General features: G+C 45.6%; 1 protein-coding gene across 11 annotated transcripts; it reads right to left on the bottom strand.

The window, feature by feature from the left end:
• Positions 1-411: 411 nt before the first annotated feature.
• PEX5 (peroxisomal biogenesis factor 5) lies at positions 412-17,900 on the bottom strand. 11 transcript variants are annotated; one of them, XM_028121184.2, is made up of 16 exons: positions 17,850-17,900; positions 17,046-17,208; positions 16,681-16,716; positions 16,279-16,411; positions 15,930-16,061; positions 10,384-10,489; positions 9,778-9,868; positions 9,269-9,379; positions 8,937-9,029; positions 8,465-8,584; positions 3,900-4,043; positions 3,623-3,693; positions 3,017-3,229; positions 2,518-2,683; positions 2,024-2,181; positions 412-1,847 (listed from the first exon to the last, which is right to left on the bottom strand). In XM_028121184.2, exons 2-16 carry the CDS (start codon positions 17,190-17,192, stop codon positions 1,646-1,648), a joined length of 1,923 nt encoding a protein of 640 aa, XP_027976985.1. In that variant the 5' UTR covers positions 17,193-17,208; positions 17,850-17,900; the 3' UTR covers positions 412-1,645. The 11 variants fall into 11 exon arrangements, with proteins under 11 accessions (XP_027976985.1, XP_087882020.1, XP_027976984.1 ...); XM_088025894.1 differs by having other exon boundaries at positions 8,465-8,560; XM_028121183.2 differs by having other exon boundaries at positions 17,046-17,281; positions 17,850-17,895.
• Between the last annotated feature and the right edge of the window lie 1,633 nt (positions 17,901-19,533).

Here is a 19,533-nt window from a genome sequence, read left to right as displayed (position 1 = left end):
CTAATAAAACCAGGGAGAGCCAGATGAAAACTTTTAGAAACCATAAGCATTGGAAAAACTACCATAATCCTCCCATGTAATTCAGAATGAAAACAATACCAATTATATCACACCCCATATTTCCCTTTATCGTATTATCACAAGTATGAAAAATGCATGATTTTGACCAGTGGTCTCTCCTGCTAAACTTTTAAGTTCCACGAACACAGGGATCTTGTCCATCTTAATTCACAGTACCAGGCATATATTAGGTGCTCAATATTACTGGACGGATGGATGGGTAATCAATATACCAAATGTGAGAAACGGAGAGAGAAGAGGAAAACCGTTAAATACCAATCCTCCAAACACCAACCCACCTCCCACACCCCAACTTCACACCTGGCAGAACTCACACGCATGTCAGTTCCATTTATTCTTCATACAAATTTTATTCATACAGTTTTATTTTTAAATCATTTACACATATTCATACAAAGAAAAATAAATTCAGGATGGAACCTTGGGACCATGGTAGTTTAAAAAAAATCTCTCTGATCGTTAGCTACTGAAGACAAGGCAAGAGGCTTAGCAGTCACTTCTGGGGGTTGGTGTATCTCCCCTTGCAGGGCACAGTTGAGAAGAATCCAAGCTGCTCCCTCAATCTTCACTTTGTGGAGGTAATATGGGGGAAGGGGATTTTTCAATGCTTTCCCCTAGAAACATTTCAAGTACAACAAAAGGCTTATGGTAACACTGAACTGCCTCTTTGCTAGGAATTTGGCAAGACCGTCATTTCTGAACCAACTTTCTAGAAGAGTTAGCTCAATTCCTACTTGCAGGCCTTTCTAAGAGGAGGGCTGGCTGCACTCACCACACCCCCAGCCCACCTGCTCTGTCGTCCCACCAAAGGCCCCAAAACAGAGCCCTTAATTGGACCCCATCTGGTCCCTTCTAGGTTCATTCCACAAACAGGTCATCCTCCTACCCCACGCACACGCACTCTCTGTACAACTGACCCCAGCGACTCCTAAGGACCCCTCAATAATGATGTCAGCGGTACCGCATGCAGCATCGCACCCAGAGACTCTGAACTACAGCCGGGAGAGGTCCAGGAGCAAGAGAACTATGAGAGCCCCTATCAAAACGCAGCTCTGCTGAAGCCAAAGCAACATTTCAACCCAACAGGCCACTCCCAACATCCCAGCCCAGATACAGTCACCACAGAGGTGCGCGTTAGAAGAACCTGCCACACACAACTGCCCGAGAAAGCTGTACCATTACCAGCCCCAGTAAGTGGGAGGAGGACAGAAGTTACAGATGTGGTGGACCCTATCCGAAATGGCAGCTGATGACAACAGTTACCCTATATCTTTGGGTCCTACCCAAAAAGCAGCACCAAGAAAGGGCACGATGAGCAGAGAGATCTGTAGCTGGATGTACAACCCTTGAATTACCAAGGGACTCAGAGACAACACAGCTCATTTTCCTACAGTGATGCAGGAAGAACACAGACTACCCACCCCTATGTTGAGGCAGCTCCTGAGAGGCCACGCTGCTTGTGGTCATCAGCCCACCCCCTTAGTAGGCCCATTTGGGGAGAGGGAGTCACATCCAGAGCAGGGACCCCTCCAAGCAGACACTCACAGGGCAGCCCATCCCACTGTCACTGGGGCAGGCCAAACATAGCTAGGAGGGTGGGCAGATCCCGGGCATCGGCTGCCCCATAGGCATCACTCTGGCCTAACATAGACAATGCCAAACGCAGGGTGCTCCAGATATTCTCCGACATGGCGCCCCCTTCACCCCGAGGGCCCCGGCTTTTCCTCTGCATGTTCAGAGCCTCCAAAAAGTGTTCCACAGCCTCCCTGTCGGGAAGAAGAATGAGCGCTGGTGAGCAGAACATTACTGGAAGGAGGCAGGTAAACTGGCACAGGGAGACAGCTGGGGCCAGTTAGTGAAAGAGAGGATCAGAGAATGAGGAGCTAGGGTCAAAGGCAGGGAGAAAGCGTTCATTCGTTAATTACTCAATAGACGCTCTCACCGGTGAGCTCCGAGATTGATGCAGCTGATACCCAAGTTATAGCGGGACCGTATATAGCCAGGCTGTAGCTCGAGGGCCCGACGGTACGCAGCTACTGCTTCTTCACTCTGGTTTCCGTTGGCCAGGGTGGCCCCTAGCTTATTCCACAGCAAATAGTCCTGGAACAGGGATGGAGAAGGGTTACAGACAAGAGCCAGGCTCCGATCCAATTCCGCCCATTCCTCCCCGGGTCACCACTCTGTTTAGCTAATACACGTTACTCTCCCTTCCTTTCTCTTCAGCTGTTCATCGCGTGACACAGTGTAACTTCTCTCGTCTCATACAGACTCCCCGCTGTCCAGTTCAGATGACCCTGTACTCCCAGCCTTCTTTGCCCAATTCTCCCAAGGCAATGAGTGTATGGAACGGAAGCTCCCAGGACTCCGCAGGTCCCAACAAATGACCCTTCAATAAGATGCAAGCACGTCCTATTTCTGTCCCTCCCTGAGGCTCACATTGGGACGAACGCTGAGGGCAGCTGTGAAACAGTCCACCGCCTTGTCATACTCCCCGCTCAGGTTGAAAAGGACTCCCAAGCCACACTGCACATCCGGGTCAATGGATGTAGGGTCCAGGCGTACGGCAGCCAGGAAGAGCTCTTTCACTTCAAGAAATAGGGAGCTGCATAAATAGGAAAGAAAAAAAATGCAAAAACAGGTGGACGGACGTGTCTATATTCCTACCCTTCCAAAACACATCCTTAAGTCACTCATATCCCCAAGATTCATCAATCGATCAGTCATCCTCCTACTGTCAAATTTCACTTTAGAAACACGTTTCTTCTATTTCATCCCAGCACTGCACCATAGAATGCAGACCTCCTTCACGTGCATCCTGGTTTCCCATCCCACTCTGAGGTCCTTGAGTCTCGATCCACCAAAGCTTCCAAAATCAAGGCCCTCTGCCTACCGGAACTCAGGTTACCATCTATCATTCCAGGAATCCTTCACTCACTCGGACAACAGAGACCCCAGGATGCGCTTGCTGGGGCCCTGTCCTGGCCCCCCAGCCCCTTCTTCACCGCGCACGACCAGATGGGCATAGGCCGGTGTGTAGCGCAGCCAGTCTCGCAGGGTTTCACAGGCCTGTCGCTGCAGGGACTCGTTGGTGAAGCTCACAGCCAGCGCCATCAGTGCCGTCCGGTTATCAGGCTTTAGCTCCAGACACCTGTTTGGACAGAGGTGGGCAGAGCTGGTATCCGCAGTGACCCTAGAATGTTGTCATGGAATGCAGAGTCACAATGGCCTCACCTGCCAACTCCCTCAGATTAAATATACAGAGGAATCCTCTACATGGAAGTTATTGAAAAAAATTACAGATATGAGAAGGGGAATGTTTTAGCAGCCAAGGAACCAGTGAGGGTCCCACATATAAAATTAAATGCTGATGAGGATTGGAACCAGGTTATCTCCAATTCACTCCAAACCTTAAGTTTCACCACAAGAAAACACTCTTGCTAGTGACTTGAAAGAAGACAAGGATCCGGGTTTGGAATCCTATCATTCTAAAGGCTATTTAGAGAGCCCGGGAACCACCTCACCCCACCTTTCATATACTTACTTCCGTAGCGCACTGATGGCTAATAGTTCTTGTTCATTCTCTGCTTGGGTGGTACCCAGATACTGCCACGCCTAGAGAGAAGGTGTCAGATTCCATTACTCCTGCATTCACCTTTCCAACCTCCCTTCCTCTGGCTTCCTCCACTCACCATCTCACTCTTACCCCCCCACCCCAGGCCATCACCCAGGTCCTAATCTATCTGCACTACTCTGTGGGGCTTCCCTCAAAACTGATGAAAGCAGTCTCTAATATGAAGTCAGAGTAATGAGTCACTCACTTCCATGTGCTTAGGATCCTGCTGCACAGCTGCCTCAAAAAGCAGCACAGCATTTGGCAGGTCCCCCTCCTGAAGTCGCTGGAGCCCCTCCTCGTAAGGCTGGGGGTGGTCACGCAAGGGGTTCTCCTCCTCAAACTGGTACCCCTAGAAGGAAAGGAAGCCAAGTGAAAACCTGTCTAAGAGAGCCATCACAGGGGCGCCTGGGTGGCTCAGTTGGTTGGGCGTCTGCCTTCAGCTCAGGTCGTGATCCCAGGGTCCTGGGATCGAGCCCCGCGTCTGGCTCCCTGCTCAGCGGAGAGTCTGCTTCTCCTTCTCCCTCTCCCCCTGCTTGTCCTCCCTCTCTCCATGTATCTCTCTCTGTCAAATAAATAAATAAATAAATAAATAAATAAATAAATAAATAAAGAGCCATCACAGCCAAAGCAGCAGGAATGGGAGATGACAACCAAGACAGAGGTGGAAAAGTTAAAGACCTCCATTTTTTTTTTTAGTTGAAGACCTCCAAAAACGTATCTGAATTAAACGCCGGCAAGTTTTCCATATTAGAAAGGAGATCATCTACGACTACAGTAAATCCATTCAGTATCATGCTCATGCTGCTATCTCCTGAAAAGCTAAGCAAGACTACAAACTCTGATCCATGCTGGGAATAAGCTAATTTTAGGAAGTCCTTAAAGGCCTGTATTTCCACATCCTTGATTCTCACCACTGGACAGAACACATTTCTTACAGGATCTGCTTATCTTAAGCAGATCTTATGAGATCTTATCTTATGAGATAAGCTCTCCTTAGCTATTCAAAGGGCACTTCTTATTTTTCTGCAACAGTGTGAAAATGAATAATGGAAATGCCATTTGGAGTCAGAGGCCCTACCACTCAGATGCCGCTCTTACCTAGCTCACAGAATGACTGTGTGCACTGACTGGATAACCTGTGTTCAAGCACTTTGAAAATCTTAGTTGTTCCCTAATTGTACTCTTAAAAGTTACTAATATTAATCTCTATTTGATAGTAAATGAAAGCTAGATCCCAAAATCCTGATGGCAGAATATGTTTCAGAAAAACACCGTTCTCTTCTCGCTGAGGATTTCTCATTTAAGGAAAGAATTATGATGCTACGTACAAAGCTTTGCCTACTGCTGTTTCATGTTAGGCAAAGAGGTAATAAGGTAAAATGAGAGTCACGAGGACAAGCAAATAAAATGTTCTTTTTGGGGAGTAAATGGTTACCAACACAAACAAAATACCAGAATGAAAATAAGATGCAAAATATCAGGCAGAGCCCTTCTAAATGTAGCTAAGGACATGTAAGAATGAAACCATACGTAATACAGACGTGAGCGAGGCCCTTTTTCATTATTACTGTGGAACTGCTAAAAAACTGGTAACACTTAAATCTAACCAGCCAAGTTCTAAACCATGGTAAGCCATAAGATGTAAATTATCTGTGATGAACAGAAATTGGATAATTACAATGGAAGTCTAAAAAGCAAGACATATTATAGGAGATGGATTAAAAATAAATGTATTAAAAGTATCTGAGAATAGGTAAGGTGCCTGGGATATCTCTGTACAATATGAAAACCTAGAAGATAGAAAATGACCCTAGACCAGGAATCAGCAAGCCTTTTCTGTAAAGGGCCAGATAATAACTAAATAAATATTTTGTCACAACTACTCAACTCCACCTTTGGAGAGAGAAAGGAGCCACAGACAGGTAAGCAAGTAAGTATGACTGGGTTCCAATAAAACTTTATTTATGGACACTGAAACTTGAATTTTATATAATTTGCACATGTCACGGTACTTTTTTTTTTTCCAACCACCTAAAAATGTTAAAACCACTATCAGTTCACAGGCCAGGCAAAAACAGGTGGCAGGCCAGATCTCCCTGCGGGGCCATAGTTTGCTGACCCTTACCCTAGACTATCAGTTTCCACAAAACAAATCCCCCCACATTCAACCTCAACTACTATCTATTATCAATCCATGTTTTAAGCCACGCTGTAGGAAAGCGAGATCACGGTCATCTCTAACACAATTTCCTAATGAAATTAATTCCCGCCTCTCAGAGCTACTGAGAGCATCAAATGAGAATATTCACCCAAGTCTTCTTACCAAAAGACATAAAACGCTCTTCATAAAATGGGTATTATCCTGAAAAGACAATGGAGCACGTCAAGGCCGTCAGGTTGCAAGCACAGGGTTTTCTAAGTGCTTTATCAATTGCTGATCAGAGAGGAATTTTTCACGATCAGAATATTTACAGAAATAGGAACAAGAATATGCTGAAGGAAGCTTCAACAGCCCGCCAAAGAATGGGGCATGAGCTTATGATCGCTGTTGCAACCTAAAAAGTCTAATTTGAGCCAGTCATTAGGTCTGATCCACTGTCTGGTCTACTCCAAAATCTCACAGGATCACCCAGCAAAAACAGGATCACTACTAAAAGTCTGCCCATCACAGAAACTTCTCCTCTATGCTAAAAGGATACATTACCTGCTTGAGCTACACATGTTAAGTTGTCTTGAAAATTTAAGAACCATTCAGTAAAAAATAGTATTTTCAGAGACCCATGAATTTATAGACAATCAGGGTCAGATTCACATTTAAAAACCAAAAAAGCACTACTGACATACAATTCAGTAATAGTTAGCACGAAGCCAGATAAAATCTGCATTGTTCATTATTAGTGAGCAACAAAGTATAGCACATTTCTGTGGAACATTAATGCAAATATTTCTAGTTCTAAATCTGCAATATCTCAAGGTATCAATGATATCAAATAGGGTTCAAGAATCTAAAAACATTATTTTTAAGTTTTGAATTAAAAACTTTATCCAAGGGAGACGAACCATGAGAGACTATGGATGGACTCTGAGAAACAAACTGAGGGTTCTAGAGGGGAGGGAGCGGGGGAATGGGTTAGCCTGGTGACAGGTATTAAAGAGGGCACGTACTGAATGGAGCACTGGGTGTTATACACAAACAATGAATCATGGAACACTGCATCAAAAACTAATGATGTAATGTATGGTGATTAACATAATAAAAATTTAGGGGCGCCTGGGTGGCTCAGTTGGTTAAGTGACTGCCTTCGGCTCAGGTCATGATCCTGGAGTCCCTGGATCGAGTCCCACATCGGGCTCCCTGCTTGGCAGGGAGTCTGCTTCTCCCTCTGACCCTCCCCCGTCTCATGTGCTTTCTCTCTCTCTCATTCTCTCTCTCTCTCAAATAAAATCTTTAAAAATATATATATAAAATTTAAAAAAAACTATTCAAAAAAATTTTATTCCACCTAGCAAGTCATTAACATGAGAGTAAAAAATGCTACTCATATAAAATCAGTGCTATGTCTTTATTTATCAAAAGCACAGAAATTTTCATCTAAAATTTGTAATTTGCCGTTTGTAAGTTGACAGAACCTATGCAACTTACCAAATTGCTAAAACAAATTAATAAATGTATTATCTCCAGGTATTTCCTTAAGTTCTTCCTCCTCAGAATTCTATAGAGGAAACTCTTATTATGGCAAAACACAGGGCAGGATCCCAGTAAGCTGTTTTCTATTATATGTAACAGGGTAACTCATAAAAAGTCAGACTGCAATAGTACACAAAATCCTATTTTTCCCAGTACTGTTTTTCATTGGCTTTCAAATGCTAGACTTTTTAAAGTTTTCTTGAACTTTACTCTTCCCTATCTTTGCACACAGAGCTCCCTGATGTCAAGACCTACCTCCAGCATCCTGCTTTACGTCTCAGGCCCTGGTTTTAGCCCCAGAACCCTTTCCCAACCAGATCTGAGCTGAGAAGTGGTAGCGCTACTCACCTCCTCAATTCCTGTTCTGCTTCTTTCAAAACCCAACAATTCTCTCCCTTCCCCCTCATGCTTCAACTCAGCAGCTCAATTATTAACCACATCCCTAAATATCCTACAACCTCAAAGCAGATTTTTTTCTACAGTGATACCGCTGAAATAGCATATGCTTCAAAGTCTATGCTATATACAAAATTAGATCATCTTTGACCAATGACTACTGGGAAATTTTCCTAACACTTTATTTAATATAATTCCTTGCAAACACCCTAAATTCGCACAAGTGGTCAGTACTTAGAGGAACAGATCCAAATTTAAAATAAATCTGTGAGTTAAAAAAAGTAAATAGATATTAAGATACGGAGACAGAGTGATAGTCTACCAATTACCACTCTCTACCAAAGGAGTTACCGATCTCCTCAAAAATGTTCTCAAATCAACCTCCAAAGCAGAGCGCCTTCATCTGTGTTCTGAATGCATCATGTGCAAATCTATGTCACAGGCATTATGTCACCGTCTTACCGTTATTTGACAAGGACAGTCTATTATTATTAATCTGTATGTCCTAAGAATAACGCATACCTTCAATTACTGAAGAAGAGTGGGACAAGGGAATGATTCGGACTTCCTTTCATAGAAAGGGGCTCAAGGAAGTAATTACTTGAAAGTAAGTACCCTTCAAATTCTGGATTAGAGGAGAAACAACAAAACAAGGAAACCCTGCCGTCTGAGAACCGAGTTCTTACCTTATCGTAGGAAGCAGACGTGAGGTCATCATAGTCAGAAAGCCAGGGGTGAGCCTCAGCGTCCCGTTTCGCCATCTCCTCCAGCTCTGCCTGCAACTTGTCCCAGAAATCGACATCAGACTGTAAGGAAGGGAAGGCAGGTAGAAAAAGGAGATCCATCATGACCGCCCCACCCCACCCTCAGCACCACTCAGATGGATCCCTTAAGGCAGTAAATCTTAAATTTCAGAGCGTCCAAGAGCTTTTTGTAAATGCAGATTCCTAGATCCTACCCCCAGATTCTGATTCTGCAGTGGAAGGTGATGTCCTGGGATTTGCATTTTTGGTAGTTACCCACCCTACCCACAGCAGTTCTGACAGAGAGGGTTCAGGAACACTATGGCATACAATGTTCACCATCTGTGATGTTCCAACACCAACTCTCCAATGGAGTGTGTTCCCCTGAGGTGACTCCTGTGCTACCTGCTCTCACCTCTATAGCTGACTTGGCTCGTTCAAACTCCATATCAAGGGCAGTTGTGTTTCCTGGTCTTGTGAACTGGTCAACCCAGGCCTCTGATGTACCCTGTGACAAAGAAGGATGGTCATACCACCACCAACTTTCTACTGACTGAACACCCGCTAAACACCAGCAACCTGGACACTTCTGAGAACAGTCTCAGAATCTCTTTCCCACCCACTCAGGACCTGGATGCTACCAAGACAAGCTGGCAATAAAATCCCTTCCCCATCTGGGAACACTGAACCCAAGGCCTGGGGCACCAGCCGGGTCTGAAGTGGGACTGGGAAGTGACAATGTCCTACCTGCTGCTGTATAAACTCTGCTGCCCACTGTTCTGCCTGAGCTCGGCCCGACCCTGCACCGGACTCCAGGGACACCTGCCCCTCGCCAATCTGCCGCACGAATTTCAGGAACTGGGGCACAGAGACACACATAGGCCACTTGGGAGAGGACTTCCAGGTGTGCACTCTCAACCATGCCCAAGAGAAGCCTGCACTTACCCCGCCCCCTGACCACCTCTAGCTGCAGACAAGATTTGCTAAAGACCCTGAAAAACGTCGAGAGCAAAAAGAAAGGGATTTCTGGCCTTAAAGATTTGAGAAGACACAGAAAAGCGAAAGGGTTAGTATGCAAGGAAATGAGGGAAAGAATGTTGGAAGGAAGAAGCAGGATCCCAGGTCTCTATTCTCCAGACAGGATGGAACGGACTTTGGATCTTACTTCCTTCTCTTTAAACTGGGGTAAGAGAAGCTAGACTCTTGATTTCCAAGACCAGCTCTGCTGGGCAAAGCAGCAGTGGGATGTGGCTCACCTCAGAGTTAGCCAATTTGGGGTCATCCACCTTGGCCACAAAGTCACTGGCTGTGTGCTGTAGATCCTCCTCAGGATGATACTCATCGTACCTGGAACAGGTAAGGACAAACTAGCTCCACCCACTAGTCTGCCACCACCTTCCCCACACTATTCCCTACTCCCAGCCCATGGCAATCACAGTTCTGGGCGGGGAGAGGGTGACACGACTCTATACGGTCTCATTGAGGACCTACAAATTCCAATTTACATTAAAAAAGGACACCTGGGCAGAAGTGGCAAAGCACTAGCTACATTCTTTTATCCTTCCCATTCCCCAGCACCTGTTTGTAGAGAGAAGGACTACAGTAGCAGCCTCCAAAGTAAAGAGGGAATAGGGTGCATACGGTAAAGTTAGGAACTTCTGATTAGGACACTTAGGATTCTTGACTCAATTGTATCTGAGACAAATTTCTAGGGGTAATAATACAAGTGGGAACCTTAACATAGAAAATGAGGGGACTGCAAGTGGGTTTGAGAATGTGGATGGAGGAGGTAAGGGAGGCTGGGAAAACTATCTAGTACTCTTTTCACAGGGATCCATCCAGGAAGAAGTAGCTGGACTCACCAGCGATCCGTGGCTGCTGTTCCCTCAGGCTCTCCCAGCCACAGCTTCTCCTCTGACTGTTCCAAATATTCCTCAGCCCAGCGGGCAGGGGACACAGACAAAGGATCTGCAAGGAGCATAAGTGGAGAAATCACACAGGGCTCAGTGAGGGATCAGGGAAAGGGAGAGTATGATACATACTCAACTGACCCTCATACCCAAGCCAAAGCAGAGCAGATCCTACTGAATCCCTCAGAGACTCCTGGTCTAAAGAAAACACTACTGAATTCTCAATATGCAACCCACTCCCAAGGGGCCTGGGGCGGAAGTTTACAGAGCTGGAAACAGAACAAATGAGGAGACTCAGGAAAGGAGTATGGACCAAACCCTTTTGCTTGAAGTGCCAGAGACTTCAATAAGAAATAGCAGGCACTTAGGGCCTCCAACTTCCTCAAAGGTACTGCAGACAACTGATAAGGAGCTAAGGGAGAACAGAAGAGCCCCTTCTCCTTAACCAAACCTCTGGTCTGTTCTCCATTGATAGAGTTCACCCTCTCCCAAGAAAACAAGCCTCATATTATAACTACCTAGAGAATCTGAGAAGCAGAATGCTGGGCTAGAATTTAAAAATACATTGGTCCACTCCTCCCATTGGATGTCTGTTCAATTTTTTTTAGCTGAGATGTAACATGCAAACATTAAAGTACATACAGTGTATCAAACATAAGTATGCTGCTTTATTAACTCCTACACATGAATACACTCAGATCACCACCACCCAGATCAAGACAAAGAAGGTTTATAGCTCTCTCACAGGCTCCCTCAGACCGCCGCGCCCCCCCGCCCCGCCCCGGCAAGAAGAAACACTAGTCTGACTTGTCACTTTTGATTCATTTTGAGGGCTATGTTTTTAAGTGTAATTCTAGAAATTGTCTCAGAAGCTCTAGTGACAAAGGGCGCCACTGCAACATCATAACAAACATACCAAGGCGACAGATGGAATGAGGGCGCTAAACCCTTTCTCAACCTCCAGGGCTTTGTCCTGTACTATTTTGGGGCTGGAAACAAAACCCAAACTAAAACAAAACAAAAGCATTAAGACATTGTTCAAAGGTGCCCTAAAGAATGAGTAAACACAGAGAAGGTGAGAGTCTGCGGTATGCTTTCCTTCTGCTCTGTATCCATACCTTTCCACATCAACACTGAAGTGGTCATCCTATCTTTTCCCCCAGTTTAAAGGATCTGTCATTGTTTTTAACATGAGAAGGCAGATTCATCCCTCAGTATTAAATATGTAACAGAACTGTCTATTCTATTTACCAAGACTTTGCCCGAACAATTTCAACAAAGTACACACAACATCTGAGAAAGTAATGTCAAAATCTGAAGGAAAAAAAAAGGATCCCCAGACTCTCAAAATACACCTAATTATAAATAATAAAAATTACTAATATAATAAAAAATGTGGTTGATGATTCTTTTTGATCATACAATACCTTAACTTCAAGGACTCTCAACATTTTTACCCAGATTCCCTCACTAGTTCTTACAGACAACATTTCTCTTTCCTTTGCCCCAACTAGACTGTTGGCTCAAGAGTGGAGACCTAGTAAGGAGATACTTAATACTTAAATAGACATTACAATGCCTCCTGGTCCCTTTGCCCCATTCTGCTGAAAACTAGCCACCCCTCCTCCTTACTTTCCAGTCACTCCTTCCTCTCAACTAGAGGATTTTGCAGAAGCATACTCTGGCCACAAGTGCTCCTCCGATTATAGAGAATACTGTTTCTGTGAAATGCTCCTTTCAAGGACAAGAAGCAATGGAAAAAATACAAAGCACCTGGACTTTAAAAGAGACATGAGGCAGATTAGACAAAAATCCCAGAGGTGAGAAAAATCATCCTCAAATAGCTGTAATCTGGTATTTGGCCATATTAGCCACAAGCCTCAGAATTTTCTGGCATTGGGAACCTGCTCCGACGAAGGAGTCAAAATGAAATGACTACAAGAATTCTACTTGGCCTTCACGCTATTTTTCGAGAAATTCTTACAGAAAATCAGATCCGCTTGGGTACCTGAGATTGAAACAATTAAGACCTACAGACGGGAAGGGACTATCCCAGGTCACGTAAATTAGTAGAATTAGAACCAACAACCTAGATACCAAGTATCCAATTCAGAATGTTGTCTTACTTAGTCTCTCATTGTGTGTTCCTTGGCGCATCTAGCCCAAGCTCCAAAGTCAAAAACTCAGAATTTCCCACCCTTACCCATGAAGGTTTCTGAGTTTGCTAAACAGCCCAATGGTAAAGAATGTAGGTTCCAGATCAGCCTACCAGGCACTCAAATCCCAACACCACCAATTATTCACTGTGCAAGGGACTTAACTGATAAGTTTCCCTTTCCTTATCTATAGAATAGGGATAATAATAGCTACCTCGTAGGGATTCTTGTAAAGACCAAGTGAGATAATGCACACATGAAGCACAGAGTAACAAATGTTAGTTATTATTATCATTACTGTCTGCTCGCAGCAAACCCATACCGAAAGTAGAAAACATCGCAACGAGATGGTTACTCCTTTTCTTCCACAGCCTCTTCTGCTGCCATTGGGAGAGATCTATTGCCACTTATCATCTGCTACTGCTGCCTACCGCCTTTCCGAGGAAAGTGCAGGTTTCTCTCTTATGATTACCATAGGAACCTCACACACCATGTTAGCTGAGGCTGTCTAAATTCAAAACCCCTTAAAGATGTATTTCATCCCTACAGCACAAGATGTAGAAGTATTTGGCCCAGGAGATTTAGGGGCAGGGGTGAGGGGTGGATTGCATCAAGAAATAGAGCAGACTCAAAAATGAGCTTCATGTGGTGATGGAATAATTCTGTAACTTGATTGTGGTGGTAGTTACACAAATCTACACATATGATAAAGCGGTATAAAACCATAAACACACACACAAAGGCATGTAAAACTGCTGCAATTTAATAAACTGTGGCTTGTACCAATGGCAACTGCCTGACTTTGATATTGTACATAAATTAACAGTTATGCAAAATATTACCACTGGGGAAAACAGTGAAAGATACACAGAACTTTCCTCTACATTTTTTGGCAACTTCCAGTGAAACTCCAATTATTTCCAAATAAAACATTAAAACAAGAAAAGAAATGAACTGTCAAGACTCCTTTTAAACTTGAGTCTAGAATCATAACAATAGGGATTTGAAGATAATAAAGATTTCAATACAACCTCCTTTCATCTTGAAGTCTACTTATCCATAAAGCAATAGGTAACCTATATCATCAATATAATATCAGCCACAAACATTATGAGGATAATAAAAAATGAATTATCAGAAAATTAATTTCCTTTAGCTTTCTCCCAGATCTCAATTCAATAAATACTGAAGGTCCATACAGAGCAAGATACTACTGCAATTGGCATTTTTATGAAGGCAGACACCAAATAGCTCAATTTCCCTTTCCAGCTCTCCATCTCCCTGCCTCCATGAAGCAGGCACAGCCCCAAAAGAATGTATAAAACAGAAGAAATCTCCCAAAGAGGACTTAACAAGTAAGAGAGGTCCAACACATTTTTCTAAAGTTGTTTTTCATTTACAGGTTAAGGAAGATTTCACTGATTGCAAGCAATTCTGGTAATTAGAACAAAAATCTCATCAATCTCAATGCTTATAGTAGCAATGACTTTTTTTTTCTGAGTTACCAAAAATGACAGATGCCCACACATTACAAAAGAAGTCTCTCTACGATAAGGAGATCGCGTTTCAGTCTAAGGTTTGTATGAAAAACTGAGTTTGTCTGGTGGAGGGTGTTTGTTACAACTCAGATTTTCACTTGAGGCAGTTCCCCAAAGAAGATTCTCAATGATAGCGTAATGGCTCTAAGTATGGAGCCTAGAGTCAGAAAGACAGGAGTCCGAATGTCATCTCTGTTACTGAGTGACTCCGAACAAAGTATTTAACCTTTCCAAATCTCAGTTCCTTATCTATAAAAGGGGGAAGGAATACCTACAAGGTAAGTGTAACTGTGAAGACCAAATGAAGATTATAAAGTGCAAAGTACTATTAATGAAACCAAGAATATCTATTATTCTACCTTAAACTCCAACTTACGGGTGGGAAAGGTAGTCATGATAAAAGAGATCAACAGCTTTTATTAAAGATGAGTTTTAGTTGTTAGATTTGGGGTTTTCTTCCTAGAGACGGAAAGCCCCATTTTTAGAGAATAAAAACAATGGCGGAAGAAAACAATTAGGTGCCATTAATGATCTCAGGAATGTTCAAGAACTATGACAATGGGAATGCCCTGAGAGTCTAGAATCTTTGTAACTTTGTCCATTTATATCTCTTGTTATTCTTAATTTCTTAAATTGGAAAAAAGCTAACAAGTGCTTCTCTTTGGAAGCAATGAGGAAGAGGAAAGCTGAAGAGAATGTCCTTCCCCCATGCCCCTAATCAGACAGGCCTGGGGGAGAAGGGTCAACCCCACAGGACAGGATGAGCATGGACACTCTCAAAGACAGAGAACTAGGCTGGGACCCTGAAGAGCTTCGGGTGCAGGCCTGGCAGTAGAGCACCGTGGTTCAGCCCACAGGGTCTGGAATCATTCAAACCCAGAGTCAAATCCCAACTCCACCACTTATAAAACTGGATCACCTTGGACAAATCACTTCATCTCAAAGCCTGTTTTCTTATCTATATGCCAGGAATAAAAACAGTAGCTACCTCAAGAATTCTCATGGGGATTAAACAGATGATACACTGAAAGCACTTAATACAAAGCCTAGAACATGGTGAGTACACATTGGCTATTATTATGAATATTTATTATTATCATCAGGATACGGTCTTTGCCCTCTAAGACCTCATATTCAAGCCCTTGAACACAATCCCATTTTCCAAGGCCCCAACTCTGTTCAAGAGGACTTTTATTTTTTTAAGATTGTATTTATTTATTTGTCAGAGGGAGAGAGAGCACAAGCAGGGGGAGTGGCAGGCAGAGGGAGAAGCAGGCTCTCTCCTGGCAAGGAGCCTGATGTGGGACTCAATTCCAGGACCCTGGGATCACAACCTGAGCCAAAGGCAGATGCTTAACCGCCTGAGCCACCCAGGCGTCCCTGTTCAATGCCAGAATTCCACTGGCTATGCTTAGTATTTCTTCCCGGGCGACATTGCCATGGATCCTCACCACCAAACTACAGTAGTAAAGTTCCAGATAACAAAAAACTACCTAACTCCTCATGTTCTCTCTACTCATCCTCTCTCCCATTCTCTCTTTAAGTAGAGATATAAAGAGATACATAGATATAATCTCCAAAATCTCCTACCCAGTTCAAACCCAGGCCTCTCTTTCACATTAAGTTTCAATAACTCCCTATTATCACCTAAGGGAAATCAGGTTCAGTGCCCTAGAGAAATGAGTCAAGAGTCCAGAAAAGTTATAGAAGCTGAAATCACTCTATATCATAAGATGACCTGGGGGAACAGAATAGAACTTTGCCCCATATGAACCACTTTAGGTTTACCCATGACAAGCCTCACCTGTAACTTCAGAGATGAATTCTTGGGACCAGTCTGTCTCATTATAATCCTGAGTTACATCTACAGCATCTCCAGCTGCAAGAAACTCCTGGGCCCAGTTCTCAGACAAGGCCAAATCTGCCACACCAGGAGCTTAAAAGAAAGAGAGAGAACTAAGAAAAAAAAGAAAAGAAATGCATATCATTCTATCATGCCTCAGGAACCCTGAGTGCACATGAAAACACTCTGTCCCTTTTGTCTCCTTCTGCATCTCAGTTCCCTAATGCCAGCAGCATCCAAATATGGAACCCCGTTGATCCTATCTGCACAGAAAATGGTGATCTGCCCTCCCACCAGACTCTGGACCCACCTCTCTGGGGTGCCTGGCGGAAGTTTGACTGTTCAATCTCCTGCATCTCTGCCAGGAGGTCATCCATCTTGAAGGTCTGAGGGGCACGGGATACAAGTGGGGCATTCTGGTCCTGGAGAAATTCAGCCACTAACTGCCAGGAGAAAGATGATGAAATGAACTCAACGAGAGATAGGGCCCAATGAACGGGAGACATTCTAATATCAAATACAAGGAAAGGGAAACACAGAAACTACAGATTTGCAAATCCTCAAAGACTAGATTTCTAAAAACAAGCAGAAGAAATAAGGCAAATCTCATTTGGTCAGGAAGCTCCAAAGAGTGAAATACAGATGAGCCAAGTTTAAAGTAAAAACACAACAGACAAAAGAAAAATGGGGCAGAAGAGACTGGCATGTTTACCTCATCTTCAGAGGCTACTCCCAAAGGCTTAGAGACCTAAGATAGAAAAGAAAGGGAAGCAAAATGGTACGGTAATGAAGTCCACACATGCAACTCAGTTAAACAGGAGTTCAAATTCCAGCTCTAGCACTTAGAGTGACCTTGGGCAAGTCACAAAATTTCTGAGCCCCAGTTTCTTCACCTACAAAATGACTGCCTTCATCTGTATAAAGATGTACAATGCTTAGTACAGCGTTAAGTAAACACTCATTAAGTGATAACTACTATTATCTGCAACACAACAGAAAAAGCAGTTATCCCAAAGTGTTCATCTGGCCCCTCCATCCCATGCCACCACTTGAGTTTTCTACCTCAAGAACACTCACCGCCTCAGAGGCTGGGGTTCCTGGGGGCCAAGGGCCAGACCTCAACCCCTCCTGCCGAAGGGCCTTGTCCTGGGTGAAGTGCCCGGCCAGTTTCATGAGCGGGTTGGCACCCCCGCATTCGGCCTCCACCAGCTCCCGCATTGCCATGGTGACCGCCAGCTCACTGACCGGCAGAGAAGGTTTGGAAGTGAGGTCCCGCTGCCAGATCCTTCCCCAACCCACAACTCAGCCGGTGTCTGGGGGGAGACGGGCAGACGTCTGTCCCAGGTTGTTAGCCACTCGCCACCCTCCCCACCCCTGTGCCTTTTGCTACGGCCCCCACCTCTGCCAGGAGTCCGAGAGGGGGCCGGTGCCCTCCTGCCGCCCCCCTCAAAGGCCACCGCTTTCAGCCTGGGCCTCTCCAGCGCCCTCCACGACCGCGGTCTCAGGCGGCGGCACAGACCGGCAGCCGCCCCCCAAAGAAGGGCCTGGACCCCGGGGCTAAGGGGGACAATTCCACAATTGGGCTGTACCGGGGCACTGGACGGGTAAGGAAGAGTGGGAACGCCGCCAAAACGTAAGCCCAGTCCCCCAGACCCCGCGTCGTCCGGCCAGCTCCGCGGGGAGGCATTCCTTCCCCGTAAGTCACCTGAGCCCTTCCCCCCCATTCGGCGCGGCCCGGCCCACCCCTCCTGAGCTTCGGACCACCCATTTCCCCCGCCCCAGTCGCAGCTCCAGCTCCGCCCCCGGGACCCGCGAGTACCGGGCGAAGACGGGAGAAGACCGGGAGCGCGTCCTCGCGCCCCCTCGGGTCCCTGCGCTCACCGTTGCGCGCCGCGCCGCACGACCCGCGGGCCACCTGGTGCGGGCTGAAGAGGGAGGGGAAGGGGGGGGTGGGAAGCCAGGGGCGGGGCTCGAGCTTAAAGGGGCCGTGGCGGCCGCGCAGCAGTCGCTGCCCTGAGGAAAGCAGTTTGTAGGGGCGGGGCCTTAGGACGCAGCGTGGCGGAAGAAGCCGTGAATCTTAAAGGGGAAGAGCGCCTTAAAGGGGAAGTCTCAGAGCAGCGACGCTGAGAGCATTCAAAGGGATCTTCCGCGCTGGGACTGGTTTGATGGAAAGCTCAAAGGAGAATGGAGCTAGGAGGGGCTTCCTGAGTTTTGAGGGAAAGCCAAAGGAGCGTAATCCTGGATTCAGCCCATCCTGACTCTTCCCTGGCGGCACATTGTGACCCAAGGGGATTCCCTGCCCTTTCTGGGCCTCAGTTTCCCCTTCTAAAAAGGGGCTGGCTAGTCTTACTAAGCCCCAAAGCAGGTAAGAGAAAGGCCCTAACACGGGAATTGCAGGGGTCAAATCCGAGGCGTTCCTCAGCCCTCTAAGGATGTCCACTTCCAAATTGCCCCTAGTGGGACATCGTCACAGTCTCCTTGGAGACAGAGGCCTGCCCCCAATCCCTCTCCACTTCTGCGTAGTGGGGAAGATAGCAGTGGATGATGACAAATTCCGGAGACTAAAATAGGGCCCAACGCATCCTGAGTCCTCAGGCTGGTGACATACAGGGAGGATGCACAGTGAATCACTCCTCTCCCCTCCTTCCTCCACCCGTGGTCAAGGTCACCATGGTGGCCGTATTCCCACTGCTCCAGACTGGGAAACACAGACATGATCCAAGAAATGACTTTTAATCACGGAATAAGCCTCGGGCCCCACCATCTGCCACAGCATTGGCTCTGATGTCAAACTTCAAGGTCACCAGGAAATAAACCCTTATATCTCACCTAGCTCCAAGACCAAGGGAGTCCTGGTGCCACAAAGAAGGGCAGAACGGGGCTCAGGGCTGCTGGTAATTGAGCAAGGATGGGTCAGTACCAAAAGGACCGAAGCACCATCCCAGCCCAGGGTGCAGGAGAGGAGACAGGTAGACAGCAGTTGGCGCCCTGGGCCAGGCTTGTTTCCTGGTTGTCCAGCTGATTTCAAGGGTGGAGGCTCCAGGGGACCAGAGAGGCTTGGCTCTGTAAACTCTTCCCTGGGAAAGTAAAGAAGCTGCTCTGACACCTCAGGGGAACAGAATGGCAGGGCAAACCTGGAGATTGTGCAGAATTTCTCCTTTTCTTTACCTTTTCACCATCTTTCAGAACCCCCGTCCCCCTCCCCTTTTCCCTGGAGAACACAAATCCCAGTCCTTGCATGTTCACTGTTTGCAGGCTGCCACTGTAAAGAAAATAACTAGTACCTAATAAACTAAACCATGCCGAGGAGGAGGGGATGCTCTGTAAAGTGTAAAGGATCCCTGGCGAGGGGAATGTTTAACTGAAAGCATGTGATATGGTAGAATTTTAGAAAATCAAGGCATCCAGAAGGGACTTCCCAGTACCACTCAAACCATACCACACACATAGCCACCTGCTGTGCTAGGAGTTTAGGAACTGATTATCAATAACTCATTGTGTGCCCACCTCCTAGGAGATGATGATAATGATCATAACTGATGCTTATTTGATGCTTACTAAAACC

This window comes from Eumetopias jubatus, unplaced genomic scaffold (assembly GCF_037043125.1).
Source record: "Eumetopias jubatus isolate StellerSeaLion01/CBP00866 unplaced genomic scaffold, mEumJub1_p1.0 scaffold_8, whole genome shotgun sequence".
NCBI lineage: Eukaryota > Metazoa > Chordata > Mammalia > Carnivora > Otariidae > Eumetopias > Eumetopias jubatus.
The sequence above is the reverse complement of the archived record's forward strand: the minus strand, read 5'-3'. Positions and strand labels throughout refer to the sequence as shown.